At 34.8% G+C, this 17,938-nt stretch overlaps 1 protein-coding gene and 1 long non-coding RNA gene across 4 annotated transcripts; one reads left to right on the top strand and one right to left on the bottom strand.

The window, feature by feature from the left end:
- The first annotated feature begins 6,790 nt into the window (after nt 1-6,790).
- LOC120166508 (myb family transcription factor EFM-like) lies at nt 6,791-9,776 on the top strand. Its single transcript, XM_039175770.1, has 5 exons — nt 6,791-7,245; nt 7,631-8,251; nt 8,390-8,466; nt 8,590-8,858; nt 9,338-9,776. The coding sequence occupies exons 1-5, from the start codon at nt 7,050-7,052 to the stop codon at nt 9,579-9,581; spliced, it is 1,407 nt and encodes a 468-aa protein (XP_039031701.1). The 5' UTR covers nt 6,791-7,049; the 3' UTR covers nt 9,582-9,776.
- A 917-nt stretch (nt 9,777-10,693) lies between these two features.
- On the bottom strand, nt 10,694-14,865 carry LOC120166509. Of its 3 annotated transcripts, none has more exons than XR_005519935.1 (7): nt 14,676-14,865; nt 14,225-14,367; nt 13,690-14,125; nt 13,051-13,102; nt 12,487-12,977; nt 12,322-12,390; nt 10,694-11,091 (listed from the first exon to the last, which is right to left on the bottom strand). It is a non-coding gene; the product is annotated as an uncharacterized LOC120166509 (long non-coding RNA). The 3 variants fall into 3 exon arrangements; XR_005519934.1 differs by having other exon boundaries at nt 10,696-10,925; XR_005519936.1 differs by having other exon boundaries at nt 10,696-10,925; nt 14,225-14,323; nt 14,676-14,864.
- Between the last annotated feature and the right edge of the window lie 3,073 nt (nt 14,866-17,938).

Below are 17,938 nucleotides of genomic sequence, written 5' to 3'. Positions count from 1 at the left end.
AAATCAAATACCTCAAAAGTAAAATCTGTCTCACTTGATTAGTTCATGTAATTACAGTGAAAATTTGAAGTGAAACAAAAAGAGTAATCTTAATCTGTTGAGTTTACAGAGAGGATTATTCTTTTTGGGCATTGGATTCTTCATTGGTCTTCTTATAAACTTTAACCCAATTCATTAAGTCCCTTTATGGTCTTTAAAGGTTCCCTTTTAACTGGTCTCATTCGGCCGATATAATATTTTATGATTATCTTAAAGCCCAAGCCAAGTGGTTTCTTGCCTTGTAAGTGTATCCACCGGCTTCAGCTATGTTCATCTTAGTATGACAGTCAAAACCATAATCATCTTTACCATGGAATTTGAATCCCCGAAACTCTGTTTTTGTTATTAGTTGGTAATTATATTCTCACAAACAAACACGCATTGAAATCTCAACAACCCTAGCGGCCTCATACGTTGGGTGTAAGTAGACGAACGCCAAACTCCAAGATTAATGGATTCATTGAATGATAATAAGGTGAAGCACTCCATCAAAGAAGGTAGTTGCGAAACACAGTCTAATTTATCATGAAGAAGAGAGTTGATGTAATATAAAATAAATACATCTTAAAGTCCATAGGCTTAATGATTGTTAGTTTCTTTATGGGACACAACTTAGCTTTAGTTTGTTGGGATGCCTTGTTAAAACAACTTCCATTGTGGGTTTCGCTTGCCCGTGAAATTAGGTGCAGGGCTGGTAGCAAAGTTTGCTGATGCAAAAGCCTTCGTTTTAAAGGGAGAATGCAGGCCTGGGAGATTAAGTAAATGAAGATGTCCAAGAACGTCATCAAAATGATTGACATTGAATTGGATAGTTTTATTGATTTGATGATAATATTCGAACGATGGCTAGCCACAGGATGATTGGTCCCCTCGGATTGCATAGGATATAATACTTTATGGACATGTGATGGGAGTAGAAAAGCAAAACCAAATGATGGAAAAGAAAAGGAGAAAATACCCTTCTTTGGATGCCTTGGAAAAGTCATGATACAATAATTAAGGTTTTTGCTTTGATAAAGATGGTGCTTAAAGCTCTGGCTTCGGCTACCTTCCATGATACCTTACATGTCAAGTTACATGGTTTAGCTGATTAAGACTGCAAGTCTTCAACCCTACATGACTCTTCATTTTAGTGTCTGACGCATATGGAGATAATGGGTTAAAGAATATGATACTCCAAATACATTGAAAACCTTTAAAATTAATCAAAATAACCATACTGAATACATATGAGTGTCTAACACTTAAACCTAACACTGTGCCACCCACATCTAAGTCCATGTGATTAACTCAAGACCTTTCAATGGTTAAAACACGCTGCAGAGAAAACGAAGGATGGATTGTATTTCCTTAATACATGGTCAAGAATGCTTAGAAAGAAATGGAAAGATACGTAGAAAATAGCTCAAAAACCTTCATATATCTATTTAACCGTGCTTATGCTGGGGAGGAAATGTCCTGAAACAGTCATGAAAAAATGTCAGAAGAATTTGAATTTGAATCCAAATTATGTCATTTTCTCAATGCTCTCCTTTGATGGAAAAGCCACAAATAGCTGCTGCTCAGCTATATTATTAAATGTGATGTGTTTTCCTGAATTTGAACAGAAAACACCTTGAGTAATTTTTTTAACAAGTTTCTGTACATATTGATCTGATTCCAGGTATATTCTCCATCCATTCAACACGTTTAATAACTCATAGTTTCTAACAGCCTATCCAGTCAATATAGATGACAGGGTCAATCTCAAATTTTTGGATTTCATCAGGTGGAAGTATGCATGGAAATGTCTTATCCAGCAATCAGCCTACGATTTGACACGGGCCTCCAATTGAATCCCTTGACTGGATCCATTAGCCTATTGTTGATGCCTTCCTATAGGCTTGCCGTAGCCCACTGGTCACGGCAAACCCCAACTTTTCCTCCTTTAAACCTGACGAAAGCTGCCTACTAGTATCATTTTATCGAGTAAAATTTACAACATATCATGTACTTTTGTGCATCAAACCATTAGTGGCTACCATTTTTTTTTGTAACCATTCACCGATTATAATTTCTGGGTTTAAAGGAGAAAAAGTTCATTCAGATTATCATTTAAATCTAATTTAAACCAAGTGTATTTTGTGTTCACAGTTATGAGAACAAGTGGTGAAGATTATTTATTAATAAATGATATTGCATAAAAATAAAAATTCAAGTCTTGAGCTACACTAATTCCTGCCCTTCTATACTCATCTTTTAAGTAAGAGGCCGACCGAAGATATTCTAATTCCATCCTCCACTCTCCTGCTTCGGATGCTAATGCTTTGTATTTTTATTTTATCTTTCTGTTTTTAATTTAGGGTCAAACCATATATTCTATTCAAATAGTTATTGAAAAGGAGTGATGAATGATGGTTGATATTATTGTATTTTCATATCAACAAAAGATAGTTTTAATTTCTGAGGAAAAAAAATCAATAATTTTAATCAAAAAGTTAATTTTTTTTTGTTGCACTCCCAGTTCACAAGGGGATCCGCACTGGTTAAAGTCGGACTGACCCAGGTCGCACACTTGAGTTTAGTAGGTGAATCTTCCAACTGTGATTTTCTACTCATACAATGACTCGAACTCGAGACCTACTTAAACGATATTAAATTGCTTGCCACTTGAACCAATCTTGTTGTTAGGACAAAATTTTAATACAATATAAGATGAGCTTTGCAGGAAGAATCTAAATAATGCAAGACCCTACGGCTAGATAGCAATTAACGAGTTTCTGATGCTAAAGCAAACGACGACGAATCTATCCCAAGTGAATTAGGGAATTTCTTAGAACAATCCCATTTCCATGATTCCATCTTTCAATGAAAAAAAAATCCTTTCAACACCGGTAAATGTAAACATCATTGGCTTTCCTCAAAGCTCAAGAATCTTTCATATCATGCAAAGATATTTAAAAAAATGAGTTCATGGTCGTACCTTATTTTTCCTTCTTTTAATTATTATTTATTTCTCCGTCAACAAAAAAACAAATACAAATATTAAAATTATACAATACATTTTAATTAAACATTCAATTAATACGTGCATCATAGGAAAATACAAATAATTCTCTTTTTATTTTGATGCTTTCACATAGCCAATTGGAGCATGAAATTGGGAAACTTTGCCTTTTGAATTGAACCATTTCTTCAATATATTTTTGTTTTAAATTAGAGTGGTCCAAATTGTATGATAAAAAGTAGGGAATAGGCTGTTTGCTGATACGCTTTTTCCCTCAAGTAATCCAATAAAGAACCAACCCCGTACCATGTGAGTCTCCAACCTCGCAACCAATCCATGTTCATCTTCGTCTCAACAAATATTTATTTCTTAATATTTTATATAATAGCATCAACCGAGTGACCTAAGTACTAAAAGAATTGTTATTATTCCTTAGGGTCTCGTGTTCGAACACTAAAAGCGTCAGGGGTATGAACGTTCAATCTCAAATGATTGATAGTTATCTTTGAATATATATTCCCTTCTCCTTATTCCAAGCGATAAACCTGGAAACAAAATGAGGACTTTGTATATAGATTGATGACCGATGAGTTGAGGAATTAGAATTTGGTAAGGAATAGCCGCAAAGGCCGAAGAATTTATTCTACATGTGTTAAATGAGACAGGGAAACTGGAAATGAAAATATCACACACATTCCAAATTCATTTGCCTCATCTCTTATCAAAATGAATTTGGCTAATTATTTGTACCGGATAAATTTCATCTTTTGCTGGTGGACTGGGGTTAAAGGATCATGAGCCTTGGAAGGCTGCAGTAGGTTTTGGTTAAGGAAAGTTCATTATGAGTAGTATGATTACGTGCATGTATCATTAAGGACACACCTTTCTGGCAAGCAACAGTAGTTGAACTCAGTGAATAGGGATGTAAATGAGACGAAAAGATCGTGAGTTAATCGAGATTGATTTTATCAAAACTCAATAAATACTTGATTTGAGTTTTTAAAGAGCCGAAACGAGCTACTTGACATGAAAAGCTCGCGAGAAACTTGAAAACATAATATATTAATTTTAAAAAATGAATTATTGATAGTATTAACATTTGTATTGGTTTTTAAAAAATATATATAATATGAGGTTCTCGTGTATTTAATGTTCAGGTTCGAGTTTGAGTTTTGAGTTCCAATCAAGTTAAGTTTAAGTTTTTTTTTTATTTTGATATTTTTCGAGATTTTATGAGCTTTAATTTATTGTTTCGAGTTCATGTCGAGCTTACAAATTTTTGTCTCGCAAATTTTCGAATCAAGTTGAGCTTACCAATACTCGAATTTAATTCGACTCATTTACATCCCTATAGGTGAAGGCTAATGCAGATTTAGAGATATTATTTTTGTTGTAGTTTTACTACCTGCAAATTCACAGCAGACTGTCAGACAATGATAGATTTAAAAAATGAAAAATTAAGTATAAAATTTTAATATATTTTTTATAATAAATAATGTATATGCATTTTTTTCTTCCCATCCGTGAAGAATATTAAACTAAATTTATAATTTTTATAAAATAATGGACGTACACCGGTTCCTTTTAAGAGTTTAATGTATCTGTCCTTGTTATTAAATAAAAATTATTAGATGAACCGAATTCACCACGTTATTCATGGTTTCAATCAATAATATTTTTATTTTTATTTTTTAAAGTAAATCTTCACATTTTTTCTACGTGTAAATAAAGAACAGATAGTTATTTAGATGTTATTTTAAAATTAATGAACGTAATTCACTAAGACCACAAATAATATGATGAACCAAATTCATCAAATACTTTCTCATTATCAATAGTTATGCAATGCAACGAGGAGAGGGGAGTGTAAAATTGCTGGGTAAAAGCTGGTACGTTTATTATGAGATTTTTTTTAATTAAGATGATTATAAAATAATATTTATTGTAAATATTTTTAATCAATTGACGGTAAATTCTCAAATATTCAACTGTAGTCGTTAACATTCGAATATATGATTTATAAAAAAATAACAATTCTTTTAACTATTAAACTAAGATATTCGTGCACTGGGAGAAGTTTAAAAATAAGGAAAAGGTAGGGGAATTTCGGGGTTATAAACAAATGATATGGAAATATAAAACAGGAGACAAAAGGGATATTCAGAAGGGAGATGTGAGGGAATATGAGTGACACTTGTCACGAGGAGAATCTCCTTTCCGTTGCCTTTACTTTCCTCTTTTTTTCTCTCCATGAAAACAATAAAGATGGAAAGAAGACAAGGGAATGTGGCGAAGAGAAAAGGTATGGGCTGGACTGGAGAGTCTTGTACCACAAGACACTGCCTCTCTCTTTTATTTTCTTTTTGGAATTTCAGAAAGTGACTGCCGACAACTCAGTGTTTTAAGGCCAAGGGAGTTCGATGCATGCAGCATGTATCATGCAGCATGCAGCAGCCAGTCTTACTCCATCAACTTTCTCTTTTACTTTGATTTAACCTAATATATATATTAAAAAAAAGTCACTTCTTGTTCATTATCTCATAATTTTGCTTATTCCGGATCTTATCCCCCTTTTCTTGTCTTTACCCGTTTCCATCCATTTGATACCCTCCCCTCTCCGTCTCACATCAATGCATCCCCATGCACCATGGACTCGGTCAATCGGGTGGCAACTGGCTAGACTACTTCGGACAATCCAATATTCCAAGCAGGACCCGTATCCGGTTATCTTAATAGATATAATTTAAATTAAAAGCAACGGGGGAGAGAATCTGGTTAGCTTGGGAGCCGCTTCATTAAAGCGAGTAGCAGAGGAAGATTCCCCGGCTCTTAACCTGCTTTATCACTTTTAGGGATGGGATTAATTGTGAATTTAGAGACGTAGAATTGAAACCAAGACATTCCTTCCTTAGCCCCCCCCCCCACAATTACATTCTTTTGCGACGAATGTCGCTTTTTAGATTAGATATTCCGTTGATTTGCACTCAATTTTAGGCCAATTATGCTACTTTTGAAACCATAAAGAAAGTTGCATCGTTGGATTCATACTAAAACCATCTTTTAGTAAATTAAAATAATAAAATGTTGTTTTCATAAATAAATTATTCATGGGATATGCTTCTGTTAATCGCGTAGGATCGTTATATATTTTTTCACAGAAATGTTACTCGGAAAAAGGAAGATGGAATTCTTATCTTAGGTAATTAATGCTGCCCTTAGCTTCTTTCTTATCGTACACTTGTCTAATACCCAATTATACGAAGTATGAATTTCTCAACTAGTATGAAAAAAATAACATAACATTAAAAGCATTTATTTTTATTTAAATATATTTAAATTTATAACTTTCAGATATTGTATAATAATATCAATCAGGTTAAACACAAATTAGTTGAAATCTAAACTTTTGTTTCTTTTCTTTTATAAAGTAAGAGAAGAATCAAAGGTTAGTAGGGTTACTAGCAATAAAAAGTGACAAAAGAAAATCAAAAGTACAGAAACAGTAGTAAGAAGAATCATCTTTTGTATTAGGCGATTTAGAATATCGTACGCAGGCTAAGCACATGATCCCTTTGCTGTCAGACCACCTTCATTATCTTCTCTCTTTCATATATATATATATATATATATATATATATATATATATATATATATATATATATTCTTTAACCTTTTTTTTTTGCAAGAAATTACCATGCTCCTTTGCTTTTTCATCCTCTTCCCTTTATTTAGCTTACTTTATTCCCCCCTTGAACTCACCCCTAAAGGAGACGATCCTCCTTGTGTTCACAGCACAACATAACTTCCCTTTCTCTCAAAGCAAAGCCAAACCTACTGCTCTCTTGGTCCCGTCTTTGTTTTGTTTTGTTTTGTTTGTTTCTGCGTACAAACAGATCTTATTGTTTGTTGCTATTATGGCATGACTGGTGTCGTTCCAAACAACAACTTTTCCTGAGAAAACAAAAGGAAAAATATATGTTTCTCGTTGTTTTATAAAACCCTAAAGAAGAGCGGAGAGAAAAATATGGCATCGCCTTGTGGACTGACCCTTGACTGCAAACCTCACAGCTATTCTATGCTGTTGAAATCATTTGGGGATCGGCATAATATTGATCAAACCCAGAAGCTTGAAGATTTCCTTTACCGTCTCGAGGAAGAACGCCTTAAGATCGATGCTTTCAAGCGTGAGCTTCCCCTTTGCATGCAACTTCTCACCAATGGTGCGTATCAGAACATTTAATTTTTTTTTTCTCTTTAAAGGATTCATCTTCAATAAACACAAAAAATAGAAAAGGGTTTACTATTTATGTTTAGGATATTGATACTGTTTTTATAAAAGGGGAGTTATAATAGAATCATCATCACCTTAAGATCCAAATGACAATAAAGAAATTAATATATATATATATATTTTCCTAGCTACTGGTGGATATTCATATTCTTTCGGCTAAGGGGTTGGTTTCCAGGTTCCTGCCTCTTTGATTTATAGAAGTTAGAGCTCGCTTTCTATTTGTTAGTCTAATATCTTCGAATTTAAAGGTTCCCGACATTTGCATACATTTTCAAAAGAACTAAAGCATTTGTTAATACTGTTCTTTGGTTCAGCTGTGGAGGCTTCAAGGCAGCAACTACACGCATGCCGAGAGAATCAAGGATCAAGGCCAGTTCTTGAAGAATTCATACCAATCACAAACTCAAGCTCCGAGAATTCAGACAAATCACAAAACATATCGGACAAAGCAAACTGGATGACGAGCGCGCAGCTATGGAGCCAAGCGGGAAACGAAACTAAACCGCTGTCCACAGTCACGTCCCCTAAAGAAACTGATACCGGTTTCAGTGTTAGTCCCAAGTTGGCCTTAGACACCAAGCAGAGAAATGGAGGAGCTTTCCTTCCGTTCTCCAAACACCGAAACTCGAGCCCCGGTTCCAATCTTCCGGAGCTAGCTCTCGCCTCCGTCAATAAAGATATGGAAGACAAGAAGTGCTTGGAAAGAACTGAAAATGATAGTCAACTGAGAGACAACTCCGGTGAAGTTGGGAACGGAGGAGCTTTGGTTGAGCAAGGCAAAGGAACCAGCTGTGATGCAGCTGACGGACAAACAAGCAACAGTAATAACGCTAGTACAAATGGTAGTCAAACTCATAGGAAGACTAGGCGGTGCTGGTCACCTGATTTGCATAGGAGATTTGTCAATGCTCTCCAGATGCTTGGTGGTTCTCAAGGTATCAGTAAAGTTTTCGCCTTTTTTTTCCCCTCTTTGTTTGAGTTGGTGAAATTAATAGAATTGCATTGAAATCAAGCTATGATTACCAAAATCATTGGTTCTGATCTGAGAATGTCGTGGTGATGATTACATTCAGTTGCCACTCCGAAACAAATAAGGGAGCTGATGAAGGTTGACGGTTTGACCAATGATGAAGTGAAAAGCCATCTACAGGTAACTGAGACATGCAAGAAAGAGCTTTTGTACTAACACAGTACAATACTGCACAAATTAACTGATAAGTTCCAAAATCCTTCACTCAGTTAACGATTTTTTGTTTTACATCTTTTTATACAGAAATATAGGTTGCATACGAGGAGACCAAACCCAAGTCCGCAAGCACCGGGAGCCCCAACACCGCAGCTTGTAGTCCTAGGTGGCATCTGGGTTCCACCAGACTATGCTACTGCCGCAGCAGCCGCTCACGGTGGTGCTCCCACTCTTTATGGCGCTCACCACCCGGTTGCTTCCCATGCACCTCCTCACTTTTGTCCATCACCTGTGCCCCAGGAATTCTACACTACGGCGGCCGCTGCACCGCCACACCTTCCGGCAAGACAGAACCATAATTAAATATTGTCAGAAACTGAAATATTGGACAATTTAAAAAAATATAAAGACTTATTATATATTTAAACTCAAAATTCAACATGAATTAAGCAACCTTAGTGATTAACGGATTATTGTTATCCTTAAGGTCTCGAGTTCAAGTACTAGAAGATACGAGCGTTTATTGTTAAATAGTTGAGAGTCTTTATACATATATTATTTTGTATTCATCTTAGATTTATTAAAAAACTCAAAATTCACAAGATAACACTTAATTTGTGTAATATTAAGACTTACAATGACCTAAATTATTATTAGACCAAAATTTTTGAGAACATGAGATTATCCTTCTTTAGTTTGGTCCTACTTGATTAAATATTTAATATTTTTTATATTTTTAATTTAAATATTTATTTTTATATGAATAAAAATACTATCATATCAAAATTATATCAAATATATAAATTTAACCGGGGGCCCTCACTATGCTCTGCCCTGCCCTCCAGCATCAACTCCACTTGTACAAGGACACCTCACAGGCCCATAGCCTACCGGAGCCTGACATGAGGGGAGGCGGAGACCGGTCCGAGAGCATTGAAGATGGGAAATCTGAGAGCAGCAGCTGGAAAGGTGAGAACGGAGACAACGGTGGAGATCAAAGAAAAGGGTTAGCTGCTCTGAGAGAGGAAGGTGAGGAAAGCAATGGAAGCGAGATCACTCTCAAATTCCAACAGTTTTAAGGTTTAGGGTTAATTAGCTCTGGGGTATCCATGTAATTCTCTGCATAATCATATGCTATTAATTTGAAAAGAAACAAAACATTATGTGAAATATGGAGGGAGGGTAAAAAGGGCGTAAGGAAAAGTGAAAGTTTGTTTTGTTGTTTCCATATGTGCTTGAATTGTCGATTCGGGAAAAGATTGAACAATGGATTATTTGTTTTCGGCGTTTTCTATTCTTTTGGTCTTTATGCTTTTGTTGGCAGATTTGCCCTCGTCTCTTCTTAGAGAAGGCCAAATATTGAAGGGTCAAGGCGTCAAGCTCAAATTGTTCTTATTGTTTCATAAATTAAAAAAATTGGAGTTAGATTAATATTTCAATAAAATATAAATTATATCAATATGTGTAGTTAATAAGATAAATTTTATAAAAGTAATCTTAAATTCAAAGCAAAAATGATTAGATTGATATAAAAAAATTAAAAAGTACATATTTTATAATAGCTTCAAAAAATAATACCAAACAACGTAACACTTGTTAAAAACAACTTTTAAGAGTGTGAATATTTTTTCAACGATTAATCATTATTGCTGGATATATAACTGATTTTAGTTCCACTTTGGGGAGAACATTCTGATTGACTCGTAATGCAATGATAAAAATCTATCATTAAACAAAATTAGTATAAACCAAATTTTAAATTCAATCTTAAATAATTCTTCTTTTTATTATAAAAAAAAAATCAATTGGATCAGTTATTCAATTTCGATTAACTGCATACTCGAATAATTTAGATTATGTGAACTATATGTAATATTACATATAATAATTCTATAAAGATGTTCTTAGAGGTCACGTGTTCGAGCATCAACGATTACAGCAGGGTGATTGAGCGTTTATTGTCACGTAATTGAGAGTATTTAGAATATATACTATTTTGTAATCACCTTAGCTTAATAAAAAAAATATCCGCCGAAAAGCGTTTTTCCAAGGACTAAACTAACGGAGGCAATACGCTTATGGGGGTTGGACAAGAGGCTCCAAGCTTCAAGGTCAATAAAAACAGCCTGCTTTAACTCTTAACCAAACAAACAAACACTCTATTTAGAATTCGCGTCATCCAATGATATGATATTACATTCCCAAAGAACACTAAAGCATAACAACATTCTGTAATTTATCAGTATATACATCAAAAGTACTCATGCTATATCTCTACATAAAGATTAAGTAGTCCAATCAAAAGGTGATAAGTCAGATGATTAATGAACCACAAACACAAATCATGCAATCCCGTTCACCAAACTGCCGTCCCGTATACCCACATCATCTTCACACTCTACCATTGCTGAATCAACAAGGGACTGCGAGGTAAAGTCTAGAGTTAATATAACGAGTGCTACTGTTTCTCCCATGAATGATTCTTTAAAGAGCTTTAATCTTCGGTACTCGAGGCTGAGACCCTAGTTCGTCTCATCATCATTTGGAAACTCGCCATAAATAACTATTGAGCTACCTTTGGTTCAATACCTAAAACATATAACTATGATCTATTTCCGCCATGAAAGCACCACATAATAAAAGGCTAGAAGCATCAATTGTATGCAACGCGAGTCTCATTTTGCGTATAGCATGGAATTCTTATCTTAGAAATGAAACAAAACTTGGAGAACCAAAACAATGATGCATATGATCAACAATGACATGGATTATGTGCTTAACAACACAGCCGTAAATTCAAACGCACGTGTCTTTGGCTCCATAGCATGCTTTCAACAAGACAATAGAACAAATATCAGCTAAATGCACACTGTTTCCTTTCAACTTGGGAAGAATTGGTGCCTCATTCAACTATTTGGACCTTTATTCCTTATGTAGTTTTATGGAGAATTTGGAAATGCAGGAATGCCATTGTCTTCGAAATGGGTGTGTTCGACCCGGTTCAATTATTCTTCACAGCGAGGTTCAGATTAGCATCTTGGTTCTTAGCTAAATTCACTAACATTTCCATCTCGAAGGACTCCCTCATTAGTGATCCCTCCCTTGGAGATCTATGTTTTGTTCCAAAAAACCAGATAACAAAACAGATTTCTTGGTCCCCTCCCCCTATGGGATTTCTAAAGTTGAATGTGGATGCTGCTGTCAAAGGTGATTGGAAGGCAAGTGGTTTAGGCGGGATCCTAAGAGATGAGTTTGGCACGGCGCTAGGATCTTTTCAAGAAGCTGCTGGTCCGGGTCCTCCTTTAATGGAATTAAAGGCCATTAAACGGGGTTTAATTTTCTTTGAATCTTCTTGCTGGTGTTCTAAGAAACGGTTGATTATTGAGAGTGATAGTAAGTTATATGTGGAGTGGATTAAGAATTTGGATAAATGCCCAAGTTAGTATGTTTCTATCTCTAAAGAAATTGCTGATAAGATAAGAAACTTGGAGGGCATCATTCATTGGGTAGCTAGGCCAGAAAACTTAGAGGCAGATGTTTTAGCAAAGTCTGGAATTGGCTAAGATAGGGAATTTGTGGTTGGTTTTTTTTTTTTCTTTTTGAGTTCGGGTTTATCTATTGTATGTGGGGGGGGGGGGGGTAAGCTTGGTTGTAATCACATGAATTGTACTAATCTTTTAGCAATAAAATTTGAGGCACTCTTTTCCTCCTTCCGCTGATTATGGAACATCTTAAGGTGTTCTAGTAATCACGAAGGGGTTTTTTAACGAGGCCTCCACTTCTTATCCAAAAAAAAATGAACAGACTGAAGATACTGACCTGAAGTTCCAGTTCATAGCCTTTAAGTTTGTCCCTATACTCCTTTACTTGCATGAAACACTTATGCAGCTGCAGGTCATTCATTTTAAGTTAATGTTGCATACCAAAAAGAAAAGGTTAAAGTTTACTCGCACCATATTGCAGCAGTGTATCTCAGAGAATTACCTTGGCTAAATGCATTTTGTGACGTGAATAAAGCTTCTTTGCAGCAACCAATGCATCTTCCAGTGTCTGTATGTATGTATGTATAAACTTCTTTGAGACAAAATGTACAAGGCCAAATAAAATACATCAGGTTTCATTAAGATACCTTGGATTACTCATCTATTCCTACTTCACAATAGACCACATGTATGTCTTTCTTTGAGTCTTGGAGGGAAAGGGGATAAAACTGATCCTAAAGAACAAAGGGTGGTTGGACTCCGTAAAAACACCTTGGATAGTGATATTCTCACTTTAGTGATTGCAATGGTAATGTTAACACAAGCGTGCATATGCAAACATAAATAATGCATTAGGCTACACCTAAATGCTATAATATCCATCTTCCTAAACCAAATTTCCTCAAAAAATCAATACAAAATTTCAAAGATGCAGCAGATCTCTGTTTTAAGTTCTTCTCGGCTTTGAATTGATTTTTCCAGTTCTTTTTTCATCTGAAAACAAAACATAATTAGTAAAAGGAAAAAGTGAAAACACAAACAAGCATCAAAACAAAGTTAAGGTTACCTGATTGTAGTCATCAGTTGACAGTTCTCTGCCGTGATCATTGCTCGTAGAACTGCAAAATTGAAAATTAGTTTAAAAGACTTCTCGTGATAATACACACACAGATATAAAACTAGAAACATTGCTAAAACCGAAGTGATTAATCTAAGGAAAATAAATTGAAGCTCATCAGTCAGCTCATAAAGAAGAATTAACAGAATCAACATATTATGAAGAACAGGAAGACCTTAGAATGAAAGCCATCAATATATTACGAGGAACAGGAGGACCTTAGACTGAAAGCCATCAATATATTATGAGGAACAGGAAGACCTTAGACTGAAATCAATCAACATATTATGAGGAACAGGAAGACCTTAGACTGAAAGCCATCGACATATTATGAGAAACAGGAAGACCTTAGACTGAAATTCATCAACATATTATGAGGAACAGGAAGACCTTAGACTGAAAGCCATCAACATATTATAAGGAACAGGAAGACCTTAGACCGAAAGCCATCAACACAAGAAAGAATATAGCAACAGTTCATGCAAATGAAGTACAATAGAATTAATATCAACATTGTGAAGGACTCCATTACTTAAAATATATTGTGAGCAAAAAAAAAAAACATTAAGCAACCAACTGGGGCGTTACCCATTCCGTCTCTTTACTCGTTGCTCCTTGTCCTCATCAACACTTCTATGATAACCGTTCGTTCCAGCCGGTTCGCTATCTTCATCCAAATTCAGCTCATGATCCCTATCCCAATCCTGATTATAGTTCCTGCTCTCTCCATGCATATGATCCTCCACATCTCTATTGTGATCTCTATCCATTGAGTATTCCCCAGCTCTATCATGTTCGTGTCGCTCATATCCTCTTTCTCTTCCAGAATCATGGCCCCGAGACCAATCCCGCTCCCTGGACCTATCACTGAATCGATCACGATACCTTTCTCTATCAAGATCATGATCTCTTTCTCTGTCCTGTCCCTCATCCCACTCACTCTGTCTAGGGCGGTCACGACTAAAATTTGATCTGCCCCTCTGGTGGTCACTTCATTAACTCTCACAACTCGGCCATCAATATTCTAGTTATAATTTCATGTTTCAATAATGTCAGAATTCTACAAGTTTCAAAACAAGAACAGAATCATTTCATGATCCATGAAAAAACAAGCAATGCATACCCTGCCGTTCATATCGTTGATGGCATCATAAGCTGAACGAGGATTTGTAAAAGTAACAAAGCCGTAGCATTATCCTCTAGTTGTGTGATCATTAACAATCTGCGGACCACCCACATTGTGAAACTTCGATTTCTCAGGAAACCCTAACGCCAAACATTATTAAAATTCTAGAAACAATGAGTAAAACAACAGACAATAATTTCATCGCCGGTAAGTTTTATCCGCTATCCCCAAATTAATTCCGAAAAAACACTAATAACTGATTTTTTTTAAATAACTGTAAAAGTACTAAAGATTTTCGAGAACCAATCGTACTGCTAAACTCTTTGAAAACAAAAATCGAAGAACTTAGAAAAAGAAATTGAAACCCTGAATGCATAAAAGAAAGTAAATAAACGGCGGGGACGAAGAGTAATTGTGCGTAGGTGAAAGTCAACGGAAAGAGGAAGACCTTAATGGCGACGACAGCACCGTAGACGCTGAAGACGTGGCGAATGGAGCTTTCGGTGGCGTCGTAGGGAAGTCCTCCCACGTACACCGAACTTTCGCCGTTGATCGTCATTTCCCAACTTTCACTTGAGACAAAAGCTTCAATTTTCAAAATTTAAGGGTCTAAAATTGGAAAATGAATCCTTTTTTTACTTTTAGAATATCACTTGGGAGCTAAAACGAGTTATACTTCTGTATACCATGGGAAGATATCTTTATGGTTGTTTTCGTTGGAATTGTTTTGAATAATACGTGGTAAATACATAGAATTATTTATTTAAAGATAATTTTTAACTTTTAAATATTGATCATTCACACTTTTTGATATCTATGGTACTCGAATTTGAATCGTCAAATAATAATAATAATTTTTTTATCATAAAAGTCATTTTAATTCGTACTTTTCTTTGGAATTATTAATATACTACAAATATTTTTAAAATATTTAAATTTCTCTTGCCCGTGTTATGAACTCTCTACTCAATCTGATCAGTATTTAATTTTATTTAAATGTTTTAATTATTAACTTTATCAAATATTTTGATGATAACTTTAATACAAACCCAATTCAAAATAAAATAGTATATGAATCCAGGCCCATACACAATTTTTAAAAACTTTGAAATGGAACAGATTGTCGCATGCAATTGCAAAGGCCATGCGATGGATAGCCTGCCCCTTGCAGCAACTTTTAAAGACTGCTTAGTTATGTATATTTTATAGCCCAAAACATTAGCCCCAAAATAGCACCTTATATTATTACCCAACCTTTCTGGTTTTAAGGAGTATAGGTATAGCTGCTTCACATTTTGGCTCACTCCCCACTGTAAGTGATCTGTAACTGAATTTGTCTTTCCATTTTCCTTTAGGGTGGGGGGCACCCCCCCTCTAATAAACTTCCAACAAATCTCAGGGTTCGGTGAAGAGTCACCTCATGCTCCGATTTCTTTTCAGTAAAAAAAATTACCAACAATTAGTATTTAAACTCGAATTGAAATCCACAAATAAATTGTTTGTCTTGAATTGAGATACTAGTGATTAGTGATATATGTATGTAGTGTTCAGGGTGATCGTGCGTCCATTGAGAAATCTAATTTTTTTTGTATTTATTGTCTGTTTTATTAAAATTTTAAAATTAATATATATATATATATATTCATCTTGAAAAATATTTGTAAGTCCCCTATATATGACAGTGATAAACACACCCCTGGGCGAGCTAGGGTCCTATACTTCCTTTATATGGTTTGATTAGCTTTACCTCTGTGAAAAGGTCAAGGTTTTATGAGACGATTGTTTTTAAAACAGTACAAGCCCCCGCCCCAAAATGAAGCAAAAAAGCTAACCCTAAACAGAGGGATTGCATGAACAGAAAAAGTTATACACAGAATATATCGTACAAGTTATGAAATGGAATTGCACAATCCAAGGGATCGCCCGCCCCTATGGCCTAAACCCTAACCCTGTCACCCTTAATACGAGCTAGTTTGGATTTTCATGTATATGATTAAAGCGTTTTAAGTAACTGGACGAGGGATAATCTAAACGATGGAGCAAAAAAAAAGTTACAAAATTTGCAATCCCATTGTTTGCGCTCTCAATGTTCCCACAAAGCAACAAGGCATAAGCTGGAACAGTGGCCCATCTGGTGTGTTTTTTTTAAGGGGAGGGGTGATTTTCTTGTCTCTCCACCGTAAACAATGATTACAAAATCTTCAAAACCAGTACTCGTCATCAGTCCCAACAGTGTTTGGCATTTTCCTCATCTCATCGTTGATAGCAAAAGGAATGTCGGAGAAAAGGGTGGGCAAAAACCAAATAAATAAATAATGATTATAATGTGTAAAAAAGGTAGAGTTAATACAACAGATGTGAAATGTTTTTTTTTTACCCACCATGGTTTTGGTCCCAGTCGTGCCTTTCTATTAGGAACAGACAAATTTTGGGGTTTCATTCGAGTAGGTCTTATCCTTGAATAATGATGCCTTTGATGATCATATATATGGTGCATGTTCTTCCCCATTGAGTCAAGGGACTTTATGGTGGGACTGTTGGATGAATTAACGACAATAACTTGAGTCTTTCTAAGCATAACTTTTACAGTACGACCATTGCAGCATACAGTGCAATGGTTATTTCATTAGACCTCTTTTTTAATTTTCACATCAGGCTGGGTTTATTCTTATTCAAGATCTTTTATTTACATTTTATTTTGATTTTTTTAATTAAATGTTTAACATAGTATTTATTATTTAATATTATATTTGTACTTTTAAATATCTAATAAATATATTGATTTTATAATGAATATCTTGGGTAAAGTACACAAATGATCCTTGACTAAAGGATATTGCTTTATTGGGTCATTGATTATTAAAAGTTACAAAATAGTCCTCTAACTATAGAGAGTTATTTTGTTGAGTCTCTCGACTATTAAAAATTGCAAAATGGCCACTCAACTATTCATTATGTTCCAAACTCGTTTTTTCTGTTAAAAAAGTAACGATCATCTGAGCTGGCGTTAACATATTGACCGAGATATGATAATCATTTGAGATTATGAGATCAAATTTTATCATATTCTAGTAAGCAAATTAACGTACAGATCAGACTGTAGTCAAAATTTTAACAGAAAAAAACGAGTTTGAAACATAATTAATAGTCGGTGACCATTTTGTAACTTTTAAAGTCATGGGACACAAACCAACTTACCTCTGTGGTTAAATGAATTGTTTTTGTTCCTAAAGGTCAAAAGTTCGAGCACCAATGACTGCAAGCAAGGTGATTGAACGTTCATTGTCAAATGATTGATAGTATTTAGAACATATACTACTTTGTAATCACGTTAGCTTAATCAAAATATAAATAAAAAATAAAGTCAAGGGATTCAACAAAGTAACTCCCTATGATCAAAGAATCATTTCGTAACTTTTAATAGTAAAGAGACTCAATAATATAGTATCCTACAGTCGAGGGGCTATTTGTGTACTTTACCCAAATTTTTGAACTAGTATTGTTGTAGTATATTGATATTTAGATTAGCACGGTTAATAAATGCCAAAACAATCAATAAAAATTTAGGATGAATTATGTGTTTAGTACCTAAACTATAAGATTTGGTATGTTTCAGTACATAAACTTTCATTTTTTTCAAAACCATGCTTAAAGTTTAGTTTTTGTTTCATTTCAGTACACTTGTTCAAAATTTAACGTTGAGTTTTGAAA

Source organism: Hibiscus syriacus, unplaced genomic scaffold (assembly GCF_006381635.1).
Source record: "Hibiscus syriacus cultivar Baekdansim isolate YM2019G1 unplaced genomic scaffold, ASM638163v2 tig00111640_pilon, whole genome shotgun sequence".
NCBI lineage: Eukaryota > Viridiplantae > Streptophyta > Magnoliopsida > Malvales > Malvaceae > Hibiscus > Hibiscus syriacus.
Note: the sequence above shows the minus strand (reverse complement) of the source record. Positions and strands in the feature narration are given on the sequence as shown.

Excerpts from the sequence above, each read along its gene's own strand:
- LOC120166508 (XM_039175770.1), top strand. The coding sequence starts at position 7,050 with ATGGCATCGCCTTGTGGACTGACCCTTGACTGCAAACCTCACAGCTAT. Across the intron at positions 7,246-7,630 it reads CATGCAACTTCTCACCAATG|CTGTGGAGGCTTCAAGGCAG; the intron begins GTGCGTATCAGA and ends TCTTTGGTTCAG. Across the intron at positions 8,467-8,589 it reads AAGTGAAAAGCCATCTACAG|AAATATAGGTTGCATACGAG; the intron begins GTAACTGAGACA and ends CTTTTTATACAG.